A 24,121-nucleotide genomic window follows, 5' to 3' on the forward strand; every position below is an offset into this window, starting at 1 on the left:
GTATAAAGGGTTCCCAGTATAACTCTCGGGAGTGCTACAGGCAAGCTATGAAAGGCTTTAAAAAAGACTCCCACGCCGAAGATACTCGGGACGTAGATCGGGAGAAAAGCATTGAGCAACCAACCGAGGAAATCCGAGTCCACTATTATGTTGAGCAAGAAGATGAACATCCCTCTGAGTTGCCCCCGACAATGTTGTACTTGGAAGACGAAATCAGAATTGAGATGTTGGAAGAAGAGGAGGCGATGGATACCATAGTCCACACAGATTTCCATGGGGAACGTTTAGAAGGAAGATTCGATGTCTTGCAAAGCCTCCAATGGGGTGATGCCCTTCCCCCTGCAGGAGCACCCTTGCCCGCAAAACATACTGAAGAAGTTGATGCCTCTACTACGCAAAGCGCACCTCCTAAAGGGGATGCACCCTCTCTACAAGACAATGAGATCTATGATTCGCCTGACTTGGATCCCCGGATACCAATGCCGACGGAAAAGATGGGGCCAGCAGAGGACACGACTGAAATCCCTGTTGATGAAAAAGACCCGAGTAAGGTTTTGAGAATAGGGTCCCAGTTAGCACCAAAGTTAAAGGAAGGTCTTTCAATATTTCTGTTGGAGAACCTTGATGTATTTGCATGGAGCCATTCTGATATGGTGGGAATTGATCCAGAAATAATGTGCCTCCGATTGAATATCGACCCCAAGCATAAGGGGGTTCGACAAAAACGAAGGGCCATAAGCGGAGAGAGAGTTATAGCCCTGGCAGAGGAAGTAGAGAGACTCCTAGACGTCGGACTAATTCGGGAATCTTTCTACCCAGAATGGCTAGCAAACCCGGTGTTGGTAAAAAAGCCCAACGGCAAATGGAGAACGTGCGTGGACTTCACCGACCTGAATAAAGCATGCCCGAAAGATAGTTTTCCCCTACCAAGAATTGATCAGTTGGTCGACGCCACGGTAGGACATGCTCTGCTTAGCTTCATGGATGCATACTCCGGGTTTAACCAGATCCTTATGTATGAGCCTGACCAGGAGCACACCTCTTTCATCACTGATAGAGGGCTCTACTGCTATATCGGAATGCCATTTGGTCTGATCAACATCGGTGCCACTTATCAAAGGTTGGTAAACAAAATGTTCAAGAAGCAGATTGGGAAAACTATGGAAGTGTATGTGGATGACATGCTCGTAAAATTGAAAAGGGCGGAAGATCACATTGCCGACTTAGCTGAAATGTTCAATATTCTGAGAAAATATAGGATGAAACTAAATCCGCAGAAGTGCGTGTCCGGCGTAGAATCGGGGAAATTCTTGAGGTTCATGGTTAACCACCGGGGGATTGAGGCTAACCCGGCAAAAATAAAAGCCATGCTAGACATGAAATCTCCCGTCAGCGTCAAACAGGTACAGAGTCTGGCATGAAGGATCGCGGCCCTAAATCGATTTGTGTCAAAATCGTCAGATAGGTGCAAAGAATTCTTCAAGGCAATCAAAGGAAGAGGGAAGGATTTTCTGTGGACTCCTGACTGTGAAGAAGCTTTTCTGAAAATCAAAGAACAATTGGGAAATCCTCCGATATTGGCCAAGCCAGAAGACGGAGAAACTTTGATTCTGTACTTGGCAGCGTCTAAATATTCCGTCAGTGCCGTATTGGTAAAGGAAGAAGCAAGCCACCAGTGGTCTGTATACTATGTAAGCAAAAGGTTGTTGGATGCGGAAACCAGGTATACTAACATGGAAAAACTAGTATACGCTCTTATTATTGCAGCACGAAAGCTAAGACCGTATTTTCAGGCTCACCGAATAGAAGTTCGCACCGCTTATCCACTTCGGCATATTCTACATAAACCCAAATCGTCAGGGAGAATGTTAAAATGGGCCGTGGAGCTAGGGCAGTTCGATTTGGAATATTGTCCTCGCACGGCAATCAAAGGACAAGCATTGGTCGATTTCGTACTTGAGTTCGATGAAGAAGTTGATGATAAGGCCATAGTGCTGGCAGAACCAACCTCGCAAGAGAGTCATCAGGATGAAAAGAAGCAGGAACCCCCCCACCCTTGGTGGACATTACATGTGGACGGGGCCGTAAACAACAACGGGTCAGGTGCCGGGATTGTCTTGATCACTCCGGAGGGGCACCGCTTGATGAGTGCTATCCATTTCAAGTTTTATGCTACCAACAATGATGCTGAGTATGAAGCCTTGATCAACGGTCTGAAATTAGCTCTGGAGGTAGGGGCCGTGAATTTGATAGTTCGGAGTGATTCCGAATTAGTTGTGAACCAAGTCAATGGAGGATTCCAAGCCCGGGGACCGCGGACGGAGCTATATATGAGATGTGCAAAACGCCTACTGGAAAAATTTTCAAATGCCAGACTAGAAAGTGTTCCGCGAGAAGAAAATAGTAATGCGGATGCTTTGGCCAAGATGGGTTCACAAATGGACAGCGTTCAACTTGGACAAATCCCTTTGGGAATCCAGGAAATTCCAAGTATTCCGGAGGTGGAAGTGCTTCAAATACAAGAAATCCCACAAGAAAACTGGATGACTCCCATCCATAACTATATTCAGACAGGAGCTGTACTAGAGGACAAACTACAGGCTCGACGCCTTCGGTACCAGGCCGCAAAGTACGTCGAATATGACGGGGTACTATACAAGAGGGGATTTAACCAGCCACTGTTACGTTGTGTGGACATGGAAGAGGGAAATTATATTCTCAGAGAGGTGCACGAAGGGATTTGCGGCAATCACTCAGGGGGTGGTTCTTTAGAATTAAAAGTGCTCAGACAAGGATACTATTGGCCGACTATGAGGGAAGATGCTTTTAATTTTGTTCGGGCTTGTGATCCTTACCAGTGGTTCGCCAACTATTCCAACACCCCGACATCCACCATTACCTCATTGACAAGCCCCTGGCCTTTTGCCATGTGGGGAATTGATCTCATTGGAGAGTTACCCAAAGCAAAGGGGGGTGTGAAATACGCCGTGGTGGCTGTGGACTACTTCACCAAATGGGCAGAGGCTATGCCACTAGCCATGATCACGGCAAAGAAGATAAGAGTTTTTGTGTTCAATTCCATAGTATGCAGGTTCGGCATCCCCTACAAACTCATCTCAGACAATGGGAAACAATTTGATAGTAAAGAGTTAAGGAAGCTTTGTGAGGACTTAAAGATTAAAAAAGACTTCGCCGCGGTTTATAATCGGCAGAGTAATGGTCAGACAGAAGCCATATAAACAAAATCATAAAACATACCTTGAAGGCAAAATTAGAAGAAAAAAAAGGGGATTGGCCAGAAGAAATGCCCATGGTCCTTTGGTCTTACAACACGACACCTAGGTCAACCACAGGTGAAACCCCTTTTCTGTTGACCTATGGGTATGAGGCCATGGTTCCCGTGGAGGTAGGAGCAGGATCTCTACGGAGAGATGCGTTCATCGAGGAAGATGCGGAAGTTAACCAGAGGCTCCACTTGGATCTTTTAGATGAAGCCCGGGCGAACGCTCAATTGAAGCTCGTTGCGTATCAGCAGAGGGTCGCAAGGTATTTCAATAAAAAGGTAAAATTCATACCGTTCAAGGTCGGAGATCTCGTGTTGCGAAAGGTTATGCCTAACACTAAGATAGCTCAGCATGGGGTTCTTGGAGCTAATTGGGAAGGACCGTACAAAGTTAAAGCTATACTCTGGAAAGGGACCTATCGCTTAGAAGATCTGGATGGTAAACTTATTCCTCGAGCATGGAATGCAGAACATTTGCGGAAGTATTATTAGTAGGGTGTGGCTGTGTCCCCCTTATTTTCGTATTTTGATTCTTATATAATAGGCTAGTAGCAAATAAATTCCTCCTAGCCTAGGGGGGTAGTACATGTGACTGCAAACCTTGGAACTAGCAGAAGGAAGAAAAAAAATTCAAATAATTTCCCCATAGAGCATAGTAGCCATGGAACTGGTATAATTTACACACTAGAGCGCATTATCAATAAAAGAGAAAAGTTACTTCAAATTACTATATTTGCTTGACATGAAAATTCTCATTTGAAAAACATCAAAGGCGCGCCCTATGTTGAGGCGCGCCCTATCTGATAACTTCTGCTTCATAATCAAGATAGACATAGTAGACGAGGATGAAAGTAATAAATGCACATGGCCAGCAAAATAAGCTAAGGCAAAAGCTCCCCAAATTAAGGCGCGCCTTTGGACTAATAAGTAAATTAAAATATTGCAAAGGTACTACTGGTAAGAAAAAGTACATATTATTTGCAATACGGCGCACCCTCATATCTAAGCACTACAATAAGAAGGACGATAACAACTTCGAGATCACATAAAAAGAAATCACCCATAAAGCATTATAAATAAATAAGCTCAGATACCAAAAGGCGCGCCTTGTAGCAACATCAGACATAATGAACTAACAAGATTTATGGTGATGCGAGGGCGCGCCATCGTGAAAATATAAGTCATGGCCAAGGAAAACATCAAAGTGCTTTAACAAACTTTTATGAGTACGAGAAAAGATAAAACTAGCGTTGAGCCATACATGAAAAAGTCAAAAAGTAGCAGAAAAGTAAGTCATACAGCTTTGCACAGCATCAAAAGAGGGCTGGCTCCTCAGAAGTATTCAAAATTTAAACTAAAATAAATCAAGGCGCGCCTTGAGACTGGTTTGTTGGAGGAATAACTTGAAGAGGGATAGTGGGATCAGCTTTAGGCGCGTCCTTGGGGATTTCCTCTTGTGGCGCGCCCTCACCTTCTTCCTCCTCCAACCCAAGTTCTATTCTCCTTGCCTTGATTTCAGCAGCATGCTCTTTCTTAAATTCCACCATCTCAGCAACAGTCTCTTCCCCAAACTTCTCAAAGGAGTAGTCAGGATCATTGGCCACAAAGCCAACTCTGTAGAAGTGAAAACCATTGGCAAATGCCTCATCAGATATTTCCCTCTTCTCATCAGGCCAGCCTAGTTTCTGCTGCTCCTCCAGATACTCAATCCTCAAGTTGGTTGCACCAAGCTCAGTGTGGAGAGAGGTAGCCTTTTTGTTGGCAATCACTAGCTAAGAAGTAAGATTGGCCATCTCATCCTTGAGAAAAGAGATCTCAGAGTCCTTAGCTTTAATGTCCTTGGCGTGCAGAAAGTCTTTATCTTTGAGGGTATTCCTCAAAATATTGTTGTCGCCCTGCAGCCTCTCCAGGCGCGCCCCCTCTTCCAGTAGCTTGTCCACCACTCGGGTGGAGTGGATGAACAATTGGCAAGATGCCTTTATTGAAGCACGAGCGGCATCTCCCAAATCCATGGCTTGCCACTGCTCCACTTCTTCATCCGAAACATGAAGGGAACCCATGGGGCCAAGAGCATTCAAGACAGCAGAAGAGCCAGAAGGTGCGCCCTCTGCTCTATGCCTCTTAGGCGCGCCCTGTTTCTCTGTAAGATCAATTGTGGGCCTTTTCGGAGCAGGTGCTATTTGAGGAATGGGAGCAGAAGTTGGGATGGATGTCTGTGCTGCAGGAGCATCTTTCTTTGACTTAGGCCTAGGCTTGTCACCAGGACGCGCCCCAAAAGATTTAGGGATTCTAGGAGGGGCCATTTCTGCACAAAATATGGAATATATTAGTTAAGCATGACAGTTAAGTATGTTAAACAGGGCAATAAATGAAAGCAATGGATAAAGGCAATATAGATAAACATGTATAAAATGATACGCCTACATTAAAAGGGCGCGCCCTGAAAGGTAGAGAGATTAAATGAACAAAAATTTATATCCAGTGTGATAATTAAAAAGGTGACAGAAGAGAAGTAGGACGCGCCAATAGTAGAAGGGCGCGCCGTTAGATTCTACGATTAATGAACCTGAAGGATCTTGGCCTTGTAAGGAGCCATCCTCTATCTCTTCTTCTTCTTCTTCTTCTTCTTCAGCTTCTTCTTCACTGTCTAAATAAACAACGCGAGAAACAGGAGCACCCTTCCTAAATTTTACATATTTACACTTCATTCCTACTTGATCAGAAAGGATTCCTACTCGCATCAAGTTGGTCCAGGTGACTAAGGTTTTTAAGTTCCACCTGTCAGCAGCCACTCTAAGGAGGGCTTCAGCTCGTTTTTTGGGCTCGCCCTTAAGAGGTTTGGCCACTGGTCTGTCTGAAAAAGTATAAGGATGAGAAAAGAAAGAAAAAACATAGATATAACGCAAGGAAAGAAATGAAAGGGCGCGCCCTTACTTGGTGACTTGTTAAATCTTATCCTTATTCTGGGAACATCGTACAGATAAAAGTAGTTTTCCTTCCAACCTTTTTCATGGCTAAGCTTGCCGGAGGAAAAACCCTTCTTGTTGTGCTGCTTGTCCACCACCAAATAATAGTACCCATGGTCAGATTTTCTTAGATTGAAAAAATAAGCAACTTTTGCCATTGACGGTTGAGGAAAACCCAAGTCCATGTAGAGGATGAATAGAGCCAGGACAAACTTATAGCTGTTGGGAGAAATTTGGAGTGGAGCCACGTCGTACAGTTCTATCACTTCCCTAAGGTAGGGATATAAGGGCGCGCCTATACCCAAAGATACCAGCTTGGGGCTGGTCACCATTCTGGGAATTTTAAAGTTTCTCCCATAATTGAAGATATGGGGCCGCATCATGCTTAAAGGGCGCGCCCATATGCCCTCCATGTCATAAAATTTCATGAGCCATCCCTGTTGCTCATCTGAACAAGCTGAGGACAGGCCCACGCAGAAAAGCTTCCCGTGATCCTTCCTGAAACGTTTCTTCACAGCTTCATTGCATGGCTCAAATTCGTCCCAATCAAAGTCTAATTCACTATCACAAACTTCCCAGTGTTGGAAGGGAATTGGAGAAGGCTCAGGAGAGGTAGAAAATTGGAAGGAGTCCTCGTCAAAGAAATTTTCTTCATCACGTAGAGGTGACACACTTACTTCAGGCGCGCCCTCGGTGACGGGAAAAGTAGGCGCGCCTTCTATTTGTTGAGGAGATGGGCTTGGGGATACAGCTTTGTAGGATACTTTGGAAGGTCCTGCACCTACGTTGACACCCCTCTCAACGCCTCTATATCTGTCGGCATTTAAACTCTCAAACCAATCGTCATCGTCTAGTTCTGTACTAATAGGGGATGGAGACCTCTCTTTTTGGACTAGTTTCTGTTTCCCGTGTCTATGAGATAAAGGAGTGTTGTCCGTGGAAAAGCTGTCTGAAAAATCCGCCATTAAGAAACCCTTTTTAGAATCTTGAAGAAGGCGCGCCACCCGGTTCAAGAATGCGGGAGTGTGGTGAGCGTCTAGAGGCTGGGGGTCGAAGTAAGCGTTTGGGGGAGAGTAGATCCCCAAATTGGTAAGGAAATCCTTGAAAGGGTGAAAAGGAGAGGACGCACCCTCGTCTTCCAGCTGTCAAGAAAACCATAAGAAATTTTGAGGGTGCGCCCCATACGGAAGAATGAGATACAAAAGTGTAAAGGAAATGGGATAGATAGGTGGGGGGTGTAAGAGAAGAGTACTTTCTATGATCTATCTCAGCTCCCTTCTAAGATAAGCCTTCTAACAAGGGGCGCGCCATCAAGAAAATCTTAGCCTATTAATAAGAATCTTTTTTATTACAACAGGCACGCCCTATTCTGGTCATGAACAGATTATAAGCCAAAGATAGGGTGCGTCCTAAGTTTCTGGTGGATTCTAAAAGCACAGATGGTTATGTGCAAATTGTCAGTAACGATTGAAATTCTCAAAAACACAAATTTAGAAGTTAGACCCATTGATTTTGGATCTAAAGCAATAAAATTTGAAATTACACATATACATACACCATTTTATGTACATTATCAAGAACAGAAATAGGAACATGACATGCAGAGTGATTTACTTAATGAAATTCAGAAATACGAAAGGCTAGTTATACCTTTTCGAATTGGGAAGAAGTTGGCTGGAAAAAATTTGGAGAATGGTAACAGAGAAGACTGGTTCCGAGTGAAACAATGCCGTTGGTTTTTGGAGCCTTCGGGAGGAGAGAGAAAGTAAGAAAAAGGGGGGAAAGTAAAAGTAAAAGAAAAATGACTGATTGAGACTAGTATTTATAGTAAAAGGGTGACAGTTGTCAAAACGGTCACATCAATTATGAATCCCTAAATACTGAGGAGAACTGCTTCTAAATCGTTTAAACTTCTGGGACGCGCCCTATTCAAGGCGCGCCTTATTATATAATCATTGAAACTGTAAAGGGAAAAATTGGAAGATCCACCCTGATTAGGGCGCGCCCATAATAAAAATATATATATTGGAAGATTTATTTATACGAATTTCGATAAAGATGAAGAGAAATTCCAATCCCATTTTCAAAAGCATATGGAATTTGGGGCTAGTTGTTATTCATATTAAGATTAATAAAATGAGCAGAATCAAAGTAGAAGCGCCTGAAATCTAGGAAAAAGATAAGATTGACTTTCCATAAATAGAAGGCGCGCCCAAAGATTGCGCCCCATTGACTGAGTAGCCGATTAACGGTTGTGATTATCATGTATTGAAGGTGCGCCCTCAAACATGGTAGAGGAGGCGCGCCCAATTATCGAAAAGGAGGAGAGAAATTTCTTAATTGAAACTTGTTCTGTGGTGAGCTTTAGGGCGCGCCTTGGGTAAGGAAGGCTCCTTAGACGGATTGCTTGGACATGATTGCTTTGACAGACCTACACTTTGGCCTGGACAGAATTGGAGCGAGCCCTAACGATGAATAATTTAGGGCGCGCCCTATGATGTAGAATGATATAGGAAGAGACCAAAGGCTGACGACACAGGGCGGCGCCAACATACAGGAATGTAAGGGCGCGCCATTAACTTCTACTTGACATATAAATGCAGCTTTGATATGCTACTTGAATGGATTCTCTGGAAGATTCAAGGAAGATGGAGAATGTTATTACTAACCTATTTGATACAGGTACTCTATTGAAGAACTCCTTCCTCTAGCACATCTACTGGAAAGGCGGTCTCCGTGGTCAGAGACCTCCAGGGGTATGCCTGGACTGAATGCCTCCTCCTGTAGTCAATGGGTGTCCTCATTGGGGATGTGGGGTGAAATCTGGTGTGTGCTTTGGGAGCTCTGTCTCTGTAGTCAACGGGTGTCCTCGTTGGGAGACTTTGGAGCATCCTGCACTTTGCACCCAAAAGCTTGGGATCACTTATCCTGCAATCTGGTAGGGGCTCCTTATCGGGGGACAAGGATGCGTCCAACATTTGGGGTGAACCACGGCTATACCTGCGTCCGTGGACTAGAGAAACAGCTGGTAGCGGAGGGTTATCCTTGGCCAGGGAGATGCCTCATCCGTGAAGTCTCGAAGCTGCGGACGAGCCTTGGGCCTTTGTGGTTGGGCCTCATCGGCGGACATTCCTAAAGCTAGTAGAAGACGGTTTCCAGTAGGTTTCCTACTGGGCCTCGGGATAAGAAATCTAAGCCCATTAGGTTTCTTGTTCCCCAAGAACTACGTGGGTTTGATCCCCTATAAATAGGGTAAGTAGGCAAATTGTAAGGGGTAAGAAGCGAGAGCGCAAAGGAGCCACCACTAACCCTAAGCAATCTCAGCCCCCAATAATCATCACCACCAAATACTGTTCATCTTTTCTGACGAATACTGTTCATCGGATTCATCAGTTACTGTTCACGTTTCCGACGAAGAACTGTCATCACAGATCTTGTTTCCGGCTACTAACCTCAAATTTTGTTGTTCCCAAATTCCTCCTTCAATATTAACAGCTCTAAGTAAAAAGGAATTGAGAATTAAATGTACAACTCGGAGAAGGGGTAACATTCCTTAGAAAGCAGCAATTGTTATCTTCAAAATAAACTTAAATGAAGTTTAGATGAGAGTTTAAAAATTCTTAATCAGCGTGCAAAGACCGTAAACGTCCTACAAAAAGGGCCAGAGTTAGTAGTATAATATAGAATTTGAATAGGTAAAGGCGTAAACGAGATTGATTTCAATATTATTTAGAATTCAAACTGATCGATTGACCAATCAACCGATAAACTGAAATTATAAAAATGTAGTAAGGGTGATTAAATAATTTTACCAAGTATCGACCGATTACCAATCTTTTAATATTTCGTCTATTATAATATATTATAAATTTTACAACCCATCTAATATCCTCCAACTAATTTTTGATATGTTATAATTTTTTATTTAATATTTTAATGATTTTATAAATTAAAATTAATTTACTGTACATTAAAATTTGTGTTTTTTTGAACAATAACCAAGTCTAAAAGCCTTTTTGCAAAAATACTGTCATTTTTTTTCAAAAATTTGTAAAAAAAACTATTTTTCAATATTTTTCTCAAAAATAAGATTTTCCACAACTCAATTCAACTAGATACAATCTCGACGAATTTCTGCAATTTCGTGCAAACTCAAATATAACTAAAAAAACTCGATACAACTATTTGTATATCTGATTGATTTTGGTTATATCGTATTGTTACAAATATTTTCAGAAGATAATAAAATTATAAAAAAATACTTAAAAAATTAATATTTTTGATAATTTCTCTTAAAGTTTTAGTTTCTTTAAAAAACTTAATCACTAGTTATCAAACAACTATAATGTTAGTTTGAGAGAAATTAGGCTTTAACTAAAATAAAATAAAATAAAATATATAATAGGTAGTTGTCGATATTTTAATCGTAGACATTGTTTATATCCTTAAAACCTCTATTCTAAAAATTACTAATTTCACCTATTAATCATCCCACCTATCTTTAAAAGGTAATCTACCGATTCCATTTAGAATCCGAGTAATGAATGCATATATTTTTTTAAAACATATGTATTAAGCTTCATAAATTAAATATTATCATATATTTTAAAATATATCCGATTTAATCATTTCAATTAATTATCGATCATCAATGTATCTCTATCGACTAATTCGGATTATTACAGAATACTGTTTAAAACTGATATTATAAAATGTTTAATTTTAACATACTGATGATGAAAGTTGAATTCTTCAATATTTTATGATAAGTTATTGTTATTGAATTTTAAAAAAATTGTTAAAATATGTTCTTCTATTATTGAAAATTTTAAAAACAATCCTAAAAACGAGGTAAATTAAAAACTATATATTATTATTATAGACTATAAATGAATGGTATTTATTACTTCGAATAGTAAAAATAAACTAAGAGATTTATATTTATACTAATCATTGTGAAAAAACTTATTTTGTTATTTTTTGATAATAATTAATGAACGTGTTTTTTTGTTATGTATTTAAAATGGTAAGAGAATATACAATTAGGCAATAGGCTGCATACTCCAGTAGCAAAGCCAGAGGTGCTACTTTTCATATATTTGGCCATGCAAAGAATGTTGTTTTTCCAGAACTTTCACTTCAAGAGTTGAAGAATAAGAATAGGGGATAATGCGATTATAGGATAATTCTCGTTGTGGGACATTTGATTCTTTATTATTCTTGTGAGTAATCACATATGACATGTTCATGTTGCCTTTTATGCCTGATATCTTAAAATTAATTGTCAATCATCGGATACTAGTTAAGTTAGTATTTGTTAATCTAATTGAAGTTCTGTATCATTAATAAAGCTAGAGACATATATTGGCAGTGTTAAGAATTGTTAAATTTGATCATCAAGACGTAAGTTGAGATTTAGACACAGAGGTGGTCCAGTATTCTATATTAATGTACACTTATTTCATTGAGAAACAAACAGATATTAAAACAAAAACCAACCCATCAGTTTGTCACTGTCCCCTCTTGCATAAACAAGTTATAGTACTAAGCCTATGCATTGTTTCCTTTCCAAATGAAGAACATGTCTCTCCAGTATACCTCTGATTCCTATCCTCCTATATTTCGCCAGCCAAACATTCCCCTGTGCTGTAACGAAAATCAAGATTTATGTAACCATGAAGTTGTTGTCGGTCGGAACACTCTTCCTGTTGTAGATTTTCAATGCGTAAATGAAGAGAAGCTACATGAAGCTTGCTCGGACTGGGGAGTGTTTCGTTTGGTTAACCATGGTATTCCAACTACTCTCATCAACCAACTTGTCGAAACTTCTAAACAGGTGTTTAATTATAGTTTTGAATCAAAACAAAGACTATTTAGCTGCAGTCCTGTTACATATTTTTGGGGTACTCCTGCCCTTAACTCAAAAGGCTTGGCTTTGCAACAACCACAAAATATTAACTGGATGGAAGGTTTTAATGTTCCTCTTTCTCAACTTTCTTCGCATACACGTGCTCACAAACATGGCAAGGATGATGATCCATTGTCTACTTCTTTGAGGTACTCTTTTGTTTTCTCTTCTTTTCTAGCTCGCTACATGAATCGATATCACTTTGTTTCGGATAGTTGGTGCATAGCATTATAGCCCTAACGTATCTCACTCCTAACTTGGTAACAAGATGTTCAAGTAGCCTAAGTGGAAGCATGTATTAAGAGTAACAGTGGATCTGCTAGAAGCATGGGAGGATCTAGTAAGGAGTACGGGTGTCCCTCTAAAATAAAATTTTACATTTTTTAATCATTAAAATATTTGAAAATATATGAAAGTGGCCCACAAATAATTCAAAAATATAAGGGTTTATTCACAAAATATAGTCTTGTGTGCTCCTGAAATTTAATTCCCCCGACTTGAAGTATGTATATCTTTCAAACCAAAAAATATAAAATACACAAACACAAATAGTGGTTTCTTCGTTTAGTTTCTACTACTACTGAAATGTTGTGAATTCCATGTCCATACTTGGATAATGAGTTCTCTATTAGCAATAATATAGCTCTTAAATATAAGGGATCCATTTTCTAGTTATTTTCATCCATTGTAGCCTTGTTTTTTCCCCTTCTCTTGATGAATAAGTTGCTCGCAAACGTTGTTTATAGATACTTTTGACTTGGTAAGCTTGTTTTGCATGTACGAGCGTAGGGATTTGTAACACATCATATGTCCCGTGCAGTAGCAAAACCAGAGTTCAAATGAAGAGGTCATAATTCCATAAAAAAACAAGTAATTAAACAAGAAATTATTGATAAGCGTCTTTTAGCAAAATAGATCCCCTGATAAAGCTACTATTGCAGCAAGTTGCTAAAAGTAGAAAGTATTTTGTTAAAGACTCAAAGGACATATGACCAACAACCATCAAAATGGTTTTGGGAATTTAGACAATCAACGGGGACTACATACAGCAAGTACAGTAAAAGACATACTTAACTATTTCCAACAATTATTGAGGGGTTGTTGGATCTCTTACTTATATTTCTTACTTACTCACATACAAACACTAAAATGCGTGTGTGCATATGACCCAAGTAGTAGTTTGTCACATAGCAACATATAATGTATTGCATATGTTCGTGTCTCTGTGTTTGTAGATATTTGATACAAGAGTATGGAAATCATCAGTCGAGAATTGCAGAAACGATTTATAAAGCAATTACAGATAGGCTGCTGCTAGATCAGAGGAGACTAGATGATTCCAGAAACTGCTCATCTTACCTGTCTTTATCAACGGGCTTTCTACGTGTCTATAGATACCCAGCACTGGTGCAACCCAATGAAACATCATGGGGCATGGATGTCCACACTGATAGCTCAATCATTTCAATATTGAATCAAGATTTAGTTGGTGGCCTACAATTTATGAGACATGGTCATTGGCATCATGTTCATCCTGTTGCCAACACTCTCATTGTCAATCTTGGTGATATGATGCAGGTATAAATCTAATCACTCTGCTGGCCTTAAATGTAACATTTGTCCCAAGCAGTAAATTCGAAGACCAGCCTTGCCTCTAGTAAAAACATTATAAGCCGTGATATGCATTTTCTTAACGAGTACGATGGTAATTCTTGTACATAAAAATTTAAGTTCTGAACAACTTGCTTTCATCGCTCTAAGACACCATCTACTGATAATATAAGATTTAGATAGTCATGATGCGTTATTTTTGTTTTTAGTCCAAGAAATATAAACTCAAAGCTGCTTAAGAAATATGAACTGTTTCTGCATATGCAGCAACTGAACTAGTGCATATGATTGCAAATTTGTGAGCAGGCCATAAGTGATGACAAGTACAAGAGTGTGAAACACAGAGTGAAGTTGAACAAATACAAAGAACGACTATCAATGGGATACTTTGTATTCCCGGACGATGATATATTGATTCAGAGCCCAAGTTATAAGCCCTTTACTTATTCTGATTTTAGAGCACAGGTGCAACAAGACCTTAAAGCTGTTGGCTACAAAGTTGGACTTCAGAGATTTAAATAACCCGGTTAAATTTCTTTACACATAACAACCCATATATACTGCTCCTAATTTCTAGTACTATACAATTTGTACAACATATATTTCTTACAACTTACAGTAGGAGATGGGAGCTGCCGTTTATTTTTAGTTTTTTTGTACTTAATTCTAGCATGAGAGCTGGTATTTATTTCAATTTTTCATATCTACTTTTACTTTCTGCTTCGTTGGTAAAACTTGTAACAATACAAAACAGGAGCATTTGTACTTGGTTTACCTTTTCCCATCCATTCCCCGAGAGCTAGAGCGGTTTACGAACAAGCTCGAGTTCGATTAGTTAAGAGCTCGGTTCGTCTTGACTGGTTAAAGGTTCGAGCTCGAACTCGAACTCGAACACAAAAATGTGTTCGTTAAAAAAACGAGTTCAAGCCGAGATTCTGGCATGTTCGGCTCGAGCTCGGCTTAACTCGGTTCGGCTCGAAAAAAATTAAAAAAAATTATTTTTTATATATTTGAATATTGTGATTTTTATTCAGATTTTTTTATAAATACTTCTCAATTATTGAAACATATGAATGCCAAAATATATATTTTAATAATTTGAAAAAATCAGGTATTAAAAATAAATTTTGTAATTTGATATTTTAATAATTAACAAGTGATTTGACTACTACTTGTAACTAGTATTTATTCCCAGATTGGTTTTTCAATTTTTTTAAAATTATTTTTAAATGATCCAACTGTACGGATGTCAAAATCTATATATTTAAGTGATATAATAAAAATTTTGAAAAAAATAAATATATTTGGTTTGCTATTTTAACAATTAACCAGTAGTTTGACCAGTACTTCTATTTAGTCTCATATTGATGTTTCGATTTTTTTAAAAAATATTTATGAATGGTCCAACCGTATAGATGTCGAGATCTATATATTTTAGTGATAAGACAAAATTTTACGAAAAAATAAATTTATTTTGTTTGTTATATTAACAATCAACCAATGGTTTGAACAATACTTGTAACTAGTGTATAGTCTAATATTAATGTTTCGATTTTTTTAAAAATATTTATGAATGATCCAACCGTACCGATGTTAAGATCTATATATTTTAATGGTATGACAAAAAATTCAGAAAAAATAAATGTATTTAGTTTGTTATTTTAACAGTCAACCTGTGTTTTGACCCGTACTTGTAACTAGTGTTTAGTCTCGTATTAATGATTCGATTTTTAAAAAATAATAATTAATGATCCAACCATGCGGATGTTAAGATTTATATATTTTAGTGATATGACAAAAAATTTAGTAAAAAATAAATTTAGTTTGTTTGTTATTTTGACAATCAACCAATGGTTTGAACAGTACTTGTAACTAGTATTTAGTCTCATTTTAATGTTTTAATTTTTTAAAAATATTTATGAATGATCCAACCATACCGATGTTAAGATATATATATATATATATATATATATTCTAGTGATATGACAAAATCTTTAGAAAAAAATAATATATTTGGTTTGTTATTTTAACAGTCAACCAGTGTTTTGACCCGTACTTGTAACTAGTGTTAGTCTCGTATAAATGTTTTAATTTTTTTAAAAATATTTATAAATAATACAAGTACGGATGTTAAGATCGATATATTTTAGTGATATGACAAAATTTTTAGAAAAAAATAAATTTATTTTTTTGTTATTTTGACAATCAACCAAAAGTTTGAACAATACTTTTAACTAGTGTTTACTCTCATATTAATGTTTTAAGTTTTTAAAAATATTTATGAGTGATCCAACCGTACAGATGTTAAGATATATATATATATATATATATGACATAATTCTTAGAAAAAAAAAAATTATTTTGTTTGTTATTTTGACAATCTACCAATGGTTTGAATAATACTTGTAACTAGTATTTAGTCTCATATTAATGTTTTAATTTTTTTTAAAATATTTATGAATGATCCAACCGTACGAATGTTAAGATCTATATATTTTAGTGATATGACAAAAATTTTAGAAAAAAATAAAAGTAGTTGATTTGTTATTTTAATAATCAACCGGTGTTTTAACCAGAATTTTTTATTTCAGCTCGGCTCGGTTCCGTTCGGCTCGTTTTGATGGAGAAAGCTCATGTTCGGCTCATTTCGACTCGGCTCGATTTTGTTCGATAAAAGCTCATTTTCGGCTCATTCGTTAACGAGCTCGAATACGGTTTTCTGTTCGTTAAGAAAGCTCGACTCGGCTCGGTTCGTCAGAAAAAAAAATTAAAACTCGGCTCGGTACGATCAAAACTCGGCTCGGCTCGGTTTGTGAACAACTCTACTCATAGCACATATTATATTATTTTGATTTTATGGATTTAATTTCTTTGATACTTGAAAATCTAAAATTCAAACTAGCAAAATGTGCTTTACACGTGGATATTAGTACGTGAATGATCTAAAATACAAGAATAAGGTAAATATACACTGCAAACGTGAATGATCTAAGAGCACTCAGAAAATAAGGTATATTATAAGCGGTTTCAAGAGTTATTTGCACTTTGTGTACGTAAAATATGTAATTTGTGCATTTTGTATATCTAAATTACTAATTAAGCAGATTGTGTATCTAAACTAAGTGATATGGTGTAGTTTGTATTATTCCGTTAGGGTGCATACTAGTCCCGTTAGTGCATCACTATCCTCCTTTTTGCTTCCCTACTTTTGAAGCACAATAGGATAATAATAAGATATTAGAAAAAAGAAATGTGTTTTGCTATACTTTGAATTTGCTCTTGAAGATGTTGTGCTCATGTGGGCAATTAGTTGTTGAACGAACATCCTGGACTAACAATAACTCCGGACGTCAATTTTTTGGATGTGTATGGTTCCAATGGTATAAATTTTTCAGTTGGATTGATCCACCAAGATGTACTCGGTGTTGCAATATCATTCTGGGGTTATTGCGTAGGATTGAAGAGAAGGAAGCGATGTTAAAGTCGATGGAAGTAAAAAACAACTCCCAGAGGAAGTGGTTCTTAACCATTATAGTTACGTTTATTTGCACATGGTTGCTTTTTGGTTAGGAAATTAGTGTATGATAAACATCTAGTTACATAAATATTTAATTAGAATTATTAATAAAAAAAACTTGCCATATGGTAGCTCATATGAGGTGTGCGATGGTAGATGGTGGCTTCGAAATCTCAATGATCTCTCATCCGCACTAAATAAGTGGTTTGCAATTGCATTAGCTCCTCCATTAGCATTCGGAAAGGTAGGTTAGATGTCCATATGACTCCACTTTTTCCCAACAACATCCTAACCATGTCCACAAGAATGGCCATCAGATATGCAGGATCATTATTATCAATTATAGCAATGTCCTCCCTGCATTCTGAAAAAATGACCACATCAATCTTAGCCCTCTCTCAAGCCATCTTTAGGCCATAGTAGATGGTGTTAGGGCGAAAACACGCGCTAAAATTACACGCAAGTATACGCATTCGTAAGTACTATAAGATATAAATCAGATTCGTACCCACAGAGTGTGACGCCCTCCAAACCCGGGGTCTAGATTTGGGGTCACTAGCCCAAAAGAAACTATAATAAAATAATCACAGCGGGATAATATAATAAATATGACCCCTTGCATGCAACTGGATCGATCACAGGTTATAGTATGGAACAGGCACTAATACAAACCAACTGTTATTACAAACCATAAGTCTAATTAGTTTTACAACTTATTCAAACTTTATTACAAAACTCTAGACTAGCTAAGCATCCCAAACTGTCTACCTGGAAAACACCAAACTATCTACAAGTACACAACTTCTGGTCAGACCTGGAACTCAAACATGCCCTGGCCTAGCTGAAAGAATTGGAATAATAAACAAGTATGAGCGAAAGAAATGCTCAGCAAGCAGTATATAGCTTATGATTTAAAAAAAACAACAGATCTGAGGAGCAAAACCAAACAATAATACCTGAACAGTATCAAAAACTGATATAAGTTTTGATAATAAATAATACTTTTATAAATCTTTTTGTTTTGGATTAGAATCCTCGAACGACGGTATGTTGTCGCCAGTGATCAGCCACGGAGCAACACTAGTATGTCGAAGCATATCCAACTAAACAAACGGGGCACCCAAGGCACATATTGGCCTAGCGAGGTATTATAATCAAGTATAATACATGGCTCACACTGGACCGCCGCCGCGGCCTCTTACGCTACCATCCAATCCATAAAACATTTTTAATCCAAAGAGTCGGATTAAATGACATCCTTAACCATATAACTCCCCACTTCTCATGGTCCAGATTTATCTCAACAACCGGTGGTGAAATAACTAGAATAATTTGTTATGGATAAAAAACTTAGGTTATTATTTGTTGTATTTAATGCTATGGTTCGGGAGCTCAAGGCCTTTAATGGCTGCTCTCGTATTTTGTAGCTTAATTCTGCCTTTACGAGATGCCTACGTATCTCTGTGGATTAGAGAATCAAGCCAAAGACGTAGTTCTGATTTGTGGGGTGAGACCCCTTATATAGATGTTGGTGGTCCTTGAATTGGACTTGGTATAGGAGACATGGTAGCCAAGTCTCAGAATTAGAATGGACTTTGGAGTCCTAAATAGTAGGAAACTGATTCCTTATCCTTCTAGGTCCCTTTGAGGCTAATTTGCAAGGATTCATGTCCTTATCGGGACTCTTCCCAATAGCTGATTTTTCCCTTATTAATTAATTACGAAATTAATTAATATTCAGGGTTTTTGGGCCTTTTTTGTTCCATCAGGCCTGATCTGGTCCATCAGGCCTGATCAATGTGTTAACCTTTTTGGTCTGAATGTCATACATCTTCTTATTGGGCCTAGCAGCCCAAATCATTTATAATTACTGTAATACTTAATTACACAATCATAATTTATTTATCCCTATCATTTGCCCCCCAACTTTTGGGAAACCGAATAAGATTTCGCAAAAATTAAGTTCGTTCATTCCCTTCCAGGGTATCATTTTATGTAAAGTGTGGAGCGACCTACACGCTTACAACGATTTGCCTTGTTCGTGGCTTCAGGGTCGTTTAAAAACTTCCCTTCCTATTTTCTTACCTTCTCCCCATTTTTAGGAATTTTCTGGTATTTTTTTCAGGAATTTTCCCTTTTTCCCGGGATTTTTCCAAATTATCTGCAATTTTTCACAAATATTTTCGAATTTCCAGCCCTTTTTCGACAAGGATCCTAGTCTAAATTTCGACCTGGATCCTAGTCGAATTTTGGGCCAGCTTTGCAATCCTGGTCGAAGGACTTCGACTAGGATCTACGACCTGGATTTCGACCAGGATCCTAGTCGAACCTTCGACCTGGATTTTGGTCGAAAACTAGTGTCTTTCTTTGCTTCCTGTCATTTGGTTTCGACTAGGATCCACGACCTGGGTTTCGACCAGGATCCTAGTCGAACCTTCGACCTAGATCTTAGTCGAGACTTTTGCGCTTATTTGCTTCCTGGTCGTTAGATTTTGACTAGAATTCACGACCTGGGTTTCGATCAGGATCCTACTCGATTCTTCGACCTGGATCTTAGTCGAGAATTTTGTGCTTATTTTCTTCCTGGTCGTTAGATTTCGACTAGGATTCACGACCTGGGCTTCGACCAGGATCCTATTCGATTTTTCGACCTGGATTTAAGTCTAGGTTTCCGTATCCCATTCTTGAAAAATATTGTGCTTGATTCGATCTCGATCCTGGTCTGGGTTTCGACCTCAATCCAGTTTTATTATACCCGTAATTTTTGGGTGTTTGTTCGAAAGAAGTCGAGCATAACTCACGACTTGAAATTCGACCTCAATCCTGGTCTTTCATACCCGTTATTTTCGGGTGTCTGTTCGAAAGATTTCGAGTAGAATTCACGACTTGAAATTCGACCTCAATCCTGGTCTTTTTGGGCTTCCTTCTTATCTAATTTGGAATGGGCCTTTGTTTGGGCCTTACCTTTTTTAGGGCTTTGATTTCGGCTTTGTATTTTTCCAAATCCTAATTGGATTTGGGCCTTTTATTTTTCCAAATCTTAATTGGAATTGGGCTTTTTAACTCCTATTGGGCCTCTTATTAATCTGGGCTTAATATATCAAAATACCCCCTTTAGAATTCTCTAGAATTCTCGGGAATTTTTATTTAATTTCTTTCGAATTCCTTGGAATATTCTGGAATGTTCCATTTTCTGGGCTTTTTTCTTTGGGCCTTTATCCTTACTGGGCTTTTTGTCCCTTCAACTTCACTTTTCCTCCTATATAAAGGAGTGAGTATAGTCTACTGCTCCTCACTTTCTCATTTCTAAATTCTTCTTCTTTCTTCTTCTGTTAAGAATCTCATAGCAATAACAGTAAGTCAGAGTATTTTAAGCCCCAAAGCCTTTTTTAGGAGCATTACTTCAGGTAAAACTTCTCCCTTTACTTCTTGTGCTTGTTTTTGCATAGTTTGCGTTTTTAAAATTATCACTTTATGTGCCCTTTTTTCAGATGGCCGATAAGAAAATGACTTGTTTGGCCAAGATGAATGTGGCCAGAAAGTCCAATGAATTCCCTATTCGATCAAGGTACACTTTCTTGATCGATATGATCAACACCCGAGGGGACGAGTACCCATCTGATGCGCATCTGGACGTGCACGACCATATTAGTGCCTTGCAGGATCCAAAGGAGCTGGAAAAGTTGAGTAGTTGCTTCAGAATCAATGATCCTTTCAAGCTGGTTCTTGCAGGTCCGACCAACAGGGCCTGTCAGTGGAGGAAGGACACATTATGCGTCTACAGGGATACTCTAAGGGCAGGTATCAGACTCCCCTTTCACCCGTTTATCCATGTTCTGCTAGCTGATGTGGGCATCAGCCCTTGCCAACTCCCTCCTAACTCTTGGAGGCTGATTCTGTGCTTCTGTCGCAATGCGCCAAGCACAATGTCCCTACTTCTGTTGCTATTTTCAGAAAGATTTTTCAGTTCAAGAACAACCCTGACAAGAATCCGGGTTGGGTTTCTTTAAACCAGCGACCAACTATTCCCCACATAGTGAACGGGAAGTCCATCCCTGACAACAATTTGGGGGGGAAGAAAGATTTTTTGTTCGTCGTTTGGGAGGTGGAGATTGGGGCACCCTATTTCGCTCGTCTTTTGGGCTAGCTGTAGATGGGAGCCCAAATGATATAATTTTGTCTGAGGAGGAGACCAGAGCTTTCAACCTCCTGATGCAAGATAATGGGACTTCCCATTCTTGGGATCTTATCAGGGAGACCGTTCTTGTACGCGGCCTTTCTCCTGTCCCTAAGAAGAGTACATTTCCTTCCTTATCTAGTTCTTTTTATTTCCTTCATTTTCTATTTTGCTAATTCCTTAACTTACTTATCTCATTTGTTGCAGTGGCTGAGAAAATTGAGGAGGCTACAAAGCCTAAAGACCTGGAGACGACCAAGATGAAGCGTGCTGGAAAGGTCTTTAAAGACCCGCACATTGGGGATCGCTTCCCGGAGTTCCTACTCCAAGCAATGGAACCAGGCGAAGAAGGCCCCAGCCAAGTTTTACGTACCAAGCAAAAACCAGGGTCTTACTTTTAACCTGCTTGGGGAATCTGGGGCAAGGACTCGATTGTCGGCAGCACAGCGCTTGCCAAGGAATGGTCTAAGTATTCCATCTCCCCAGTTGACTATCAAGACTTTGTCCTTCAACAGGACTTGGAGGGGAACGAGCTTTTTAGAGCTCAGGCTTTGGCGACGGTACGTCTTTCTCCTTAGCCGTTCATAGTTGCCTTTTTTATTTTTCTCGTCTCTTACTTTTACTGTGTTTCTTGTAGGCGAACGCCCATTTTCAAGGGGCGATTCACCAAGCCAAGGCTTGGAAGGTTGGCCTGGAGGATGCGAACAAGAAGCTGGAGGAGGCCAACCAAAAAATAGAGGCCCTTGAAGCCCAACTTGCCTCTTCTACTTCTGACCTGGAAACGGCCCGGGCCGAAAATGTTATCCTAAGGCTCAAAAGGATAAAGCCTTTGACGGCAGGATGGACACTCAGGATTTCAAGGATTTAATGGTGGAGCACGATGCCCTCCTTCATCCAGTTAGCTATAAGGAAGGCTGGGATGCCACTGTGGAGGCCATTTAGGACGAATTTCCAGAAGTCCTCGAACAGTCCTCCTTCCCTTGCCTTGTATGAGTTTCAGCACTTGGGGGTGTTACAGACAAGCTTGCTGATTTGATCAAGGACGGCCCATCGGGGAGTCAAAGCCAAGGCCAAAAGAGGAAGGAGCTCGAGTCCACCTCTGAAGAGGAGAAAACTTCTTCTGAGGCGGAGCCTGAGCCCGTTATAAAGAAGGCCAGGGTAGAAGAGCCTCCAAAGGCAGCGTCTCCTAAACCAGTGTCTCCTGCACCATCCAAAGCATCCGAAGATAGTTCTGAGGGAACCTCTACGGAGACTTCCGAGGGGATGACTGAAGAGACATCCGAGGAGACTTCGGATAGTGGTTCCGAAGAATCCCAGCCTTCCAAGGCCTAAGTTTTTTATGGATTTCTTCTTTATTAGACAATATTTGAACTTTGTAATTGACTTTTATTATTTTCAGTCATATTTTGCCCAAGTATCGTCGTTTTTTTCTTTTAATTTTTCAAACTCAAGTTTATAACTTGGTTTTATCTTTCACAATGCAATCAATCTAATAGGCCAAGATTAAGTCGAAGGTTTTATATTATAACTTGGTATTCTGGATACCTTACATGAAATGGGTTCAACCCTGATAAAATCTAAACATATCTTCTATATATAAAAATCCTAAGCAAGCAAAGCTTCAAGGTGCTTTTAAACCTACTTGTCATTCTGACAAGTGAGAATCGTACCTTAACTATTTTAAACATAGTAAACCTTCAGGTTTTGTGCATGCCAAGTTCTCGGGACTTCAAAACCATCCATAGTCTCCAGCTTGTAGGTTCCTGTACCCTGAACGCTCTTGACTTTGTACGGCCCTTCCCAATTCGGGACAAGTTTCCCTTTCTGCCCTACACCAGAAGCTTCCACTTTCCTCAAAACTAAATCACCTTATTTGAAGAATCTTTCTTTAACCCTTAGGTTGTAGTAGAACGAAGCTTTTTTCTGATATGTCACTATCTTCGCATGTGCCTCATCTCGTACTTCATCAATTAGATCCAGGGCTAACCTTTTCCCTTCTTCAATTTCCTCAGCATTGAAAGCTTGAATCCTGGGGGAGGAATGTGATATTTCTACAGAAACAACTGCTTCTGCACCATATGCTAACATGAAGGGAGTTGCTCCAGTCGTGACTCTACAGGTAGTCCTATAGGCCCATAGTATGGGGAGTATTTCATCCACCCAGTTATTCCTTGACTTCTCGATCCTCTTCTTTATTTCATCCAGGATTATTCGATTTTCCACTTTCGCTTGCCCATTGGCTTGCGGGTGAGCCACAGATGTGAATCGTAACTTAATTTCATTTTCCTCACAATACTTCTTGAATTCCTCGTTATTGAACTGTGTTCCATTGTCTGTGACTAGGATGCGGGGAATTCCATACCAGCACATAATACTTTCCCACAGGAATTGTGCAACCTGCTTAGTTGTGATCTTGGCCAAGGGTTTGGCTTCAATCCACTTGGGGAAATAATCAAAGGCCACAATCAGAAACTTTCTTTGTGCCGTGGCCATGGGGGAAGGCCCTAATATATCCATTCCCCACATAGCAAAGGGGATGGGCGAGTTGATAGAGGTCAGCATCTCGGGGGCTTGTCTAACAACTGGTGCGTGCTTCTGACAACGGTCATATTTTTTCACATATTCTTTGGCATCAGCAATCATTTCTGGCCAATAGAAG

The 24,121-nt window shown here is 39.2% G+C and overlaps 2 protein-coding genes across 2 annotated transcripts; both read left to right on the forward strand.

Moving 5' to 3' along the window:
* Positions 1–3,304: 3,304 nt before the first annotated feature.
* LOC141665616 (uncharacterized) lies at positions 3,305–3,775 on the forward strand. Its single transcript, XM_074471604.1, has one exon. It carries the CDS (start codon positions 3,305–3,307, stop codon positions 3,773–3,775), a length of 471 nt encoding a protein of 156 aa, XP_074327705.1.
* An 8,032-nt stretch (positions 3,776–11,807) lies between these two features.
* LOC141668272 (gibberellin 2-beta-dioxygenase 8) lies at positions 11,808–14,438 on the forward strand. Its single transcript, XM_074475078.1, has 3 exons — positions 11,808–12,306; positions 13,393–13,735; positions 14,075–14,438. Exons 1-3 carry the CDS (start codon positions 11,822–11,824, stop codon positions 14,288–14,290), a joined length of 1,044 nt encoding a protein of 347 aa, XP_074331179.1. The 5' UTR covers positions 11,808–11,821; the 3' UTR covers positions 14,291–14,438.
* Positions 14,439–24,121: the final 9,683 nt, after the last annotated feature.

Source organism: Apium graveolens, chromosome 6 (assembly GCF_009905375.1).
Source record: "Apium graveolens cultivar Ventura chromosome 6, ASM990537v1, whole genome shotgun sequence".
Classification (NCBI taxonomy): domain Eukaryota; kingdom Viridiplantae; phylum Streptophyta; class Magnoliopsida; order Apiales; family Apiaceae; genus Apium; species Apium graveolens.

Bases quoted from the DNA above. Each gene is read 5' to 3' on its own strand.
- LOC141668272 (XM_074475078.1), top strand. From the start codon at position 11,822: ATGAAGAACATGTCTCTCCAGTATACCTCTGATTCCTATCCTCCTATA. The intron at 12,307-13,392 runs GTACTCTTTTGT...CTGTGTTTGTAG, and splicing joins CCATTGTCTACTTCTTTGAG to ATATTTGATACAAGAGTATG. The intron at 13,736-14,074 runs GTATAAATCTAA...ATTTGTGAGCAG, and splicing joins ATCTTGGTGATATGATGCAG to GCCATAAGTGATGACAAGTA.
- LOC141665616 (XM_074471604.1), top strand. From the start codon at position 3,305: ATGCCCATGGTCCTTTGGTCTTACAACACGACACCTAGGTCAACCACA.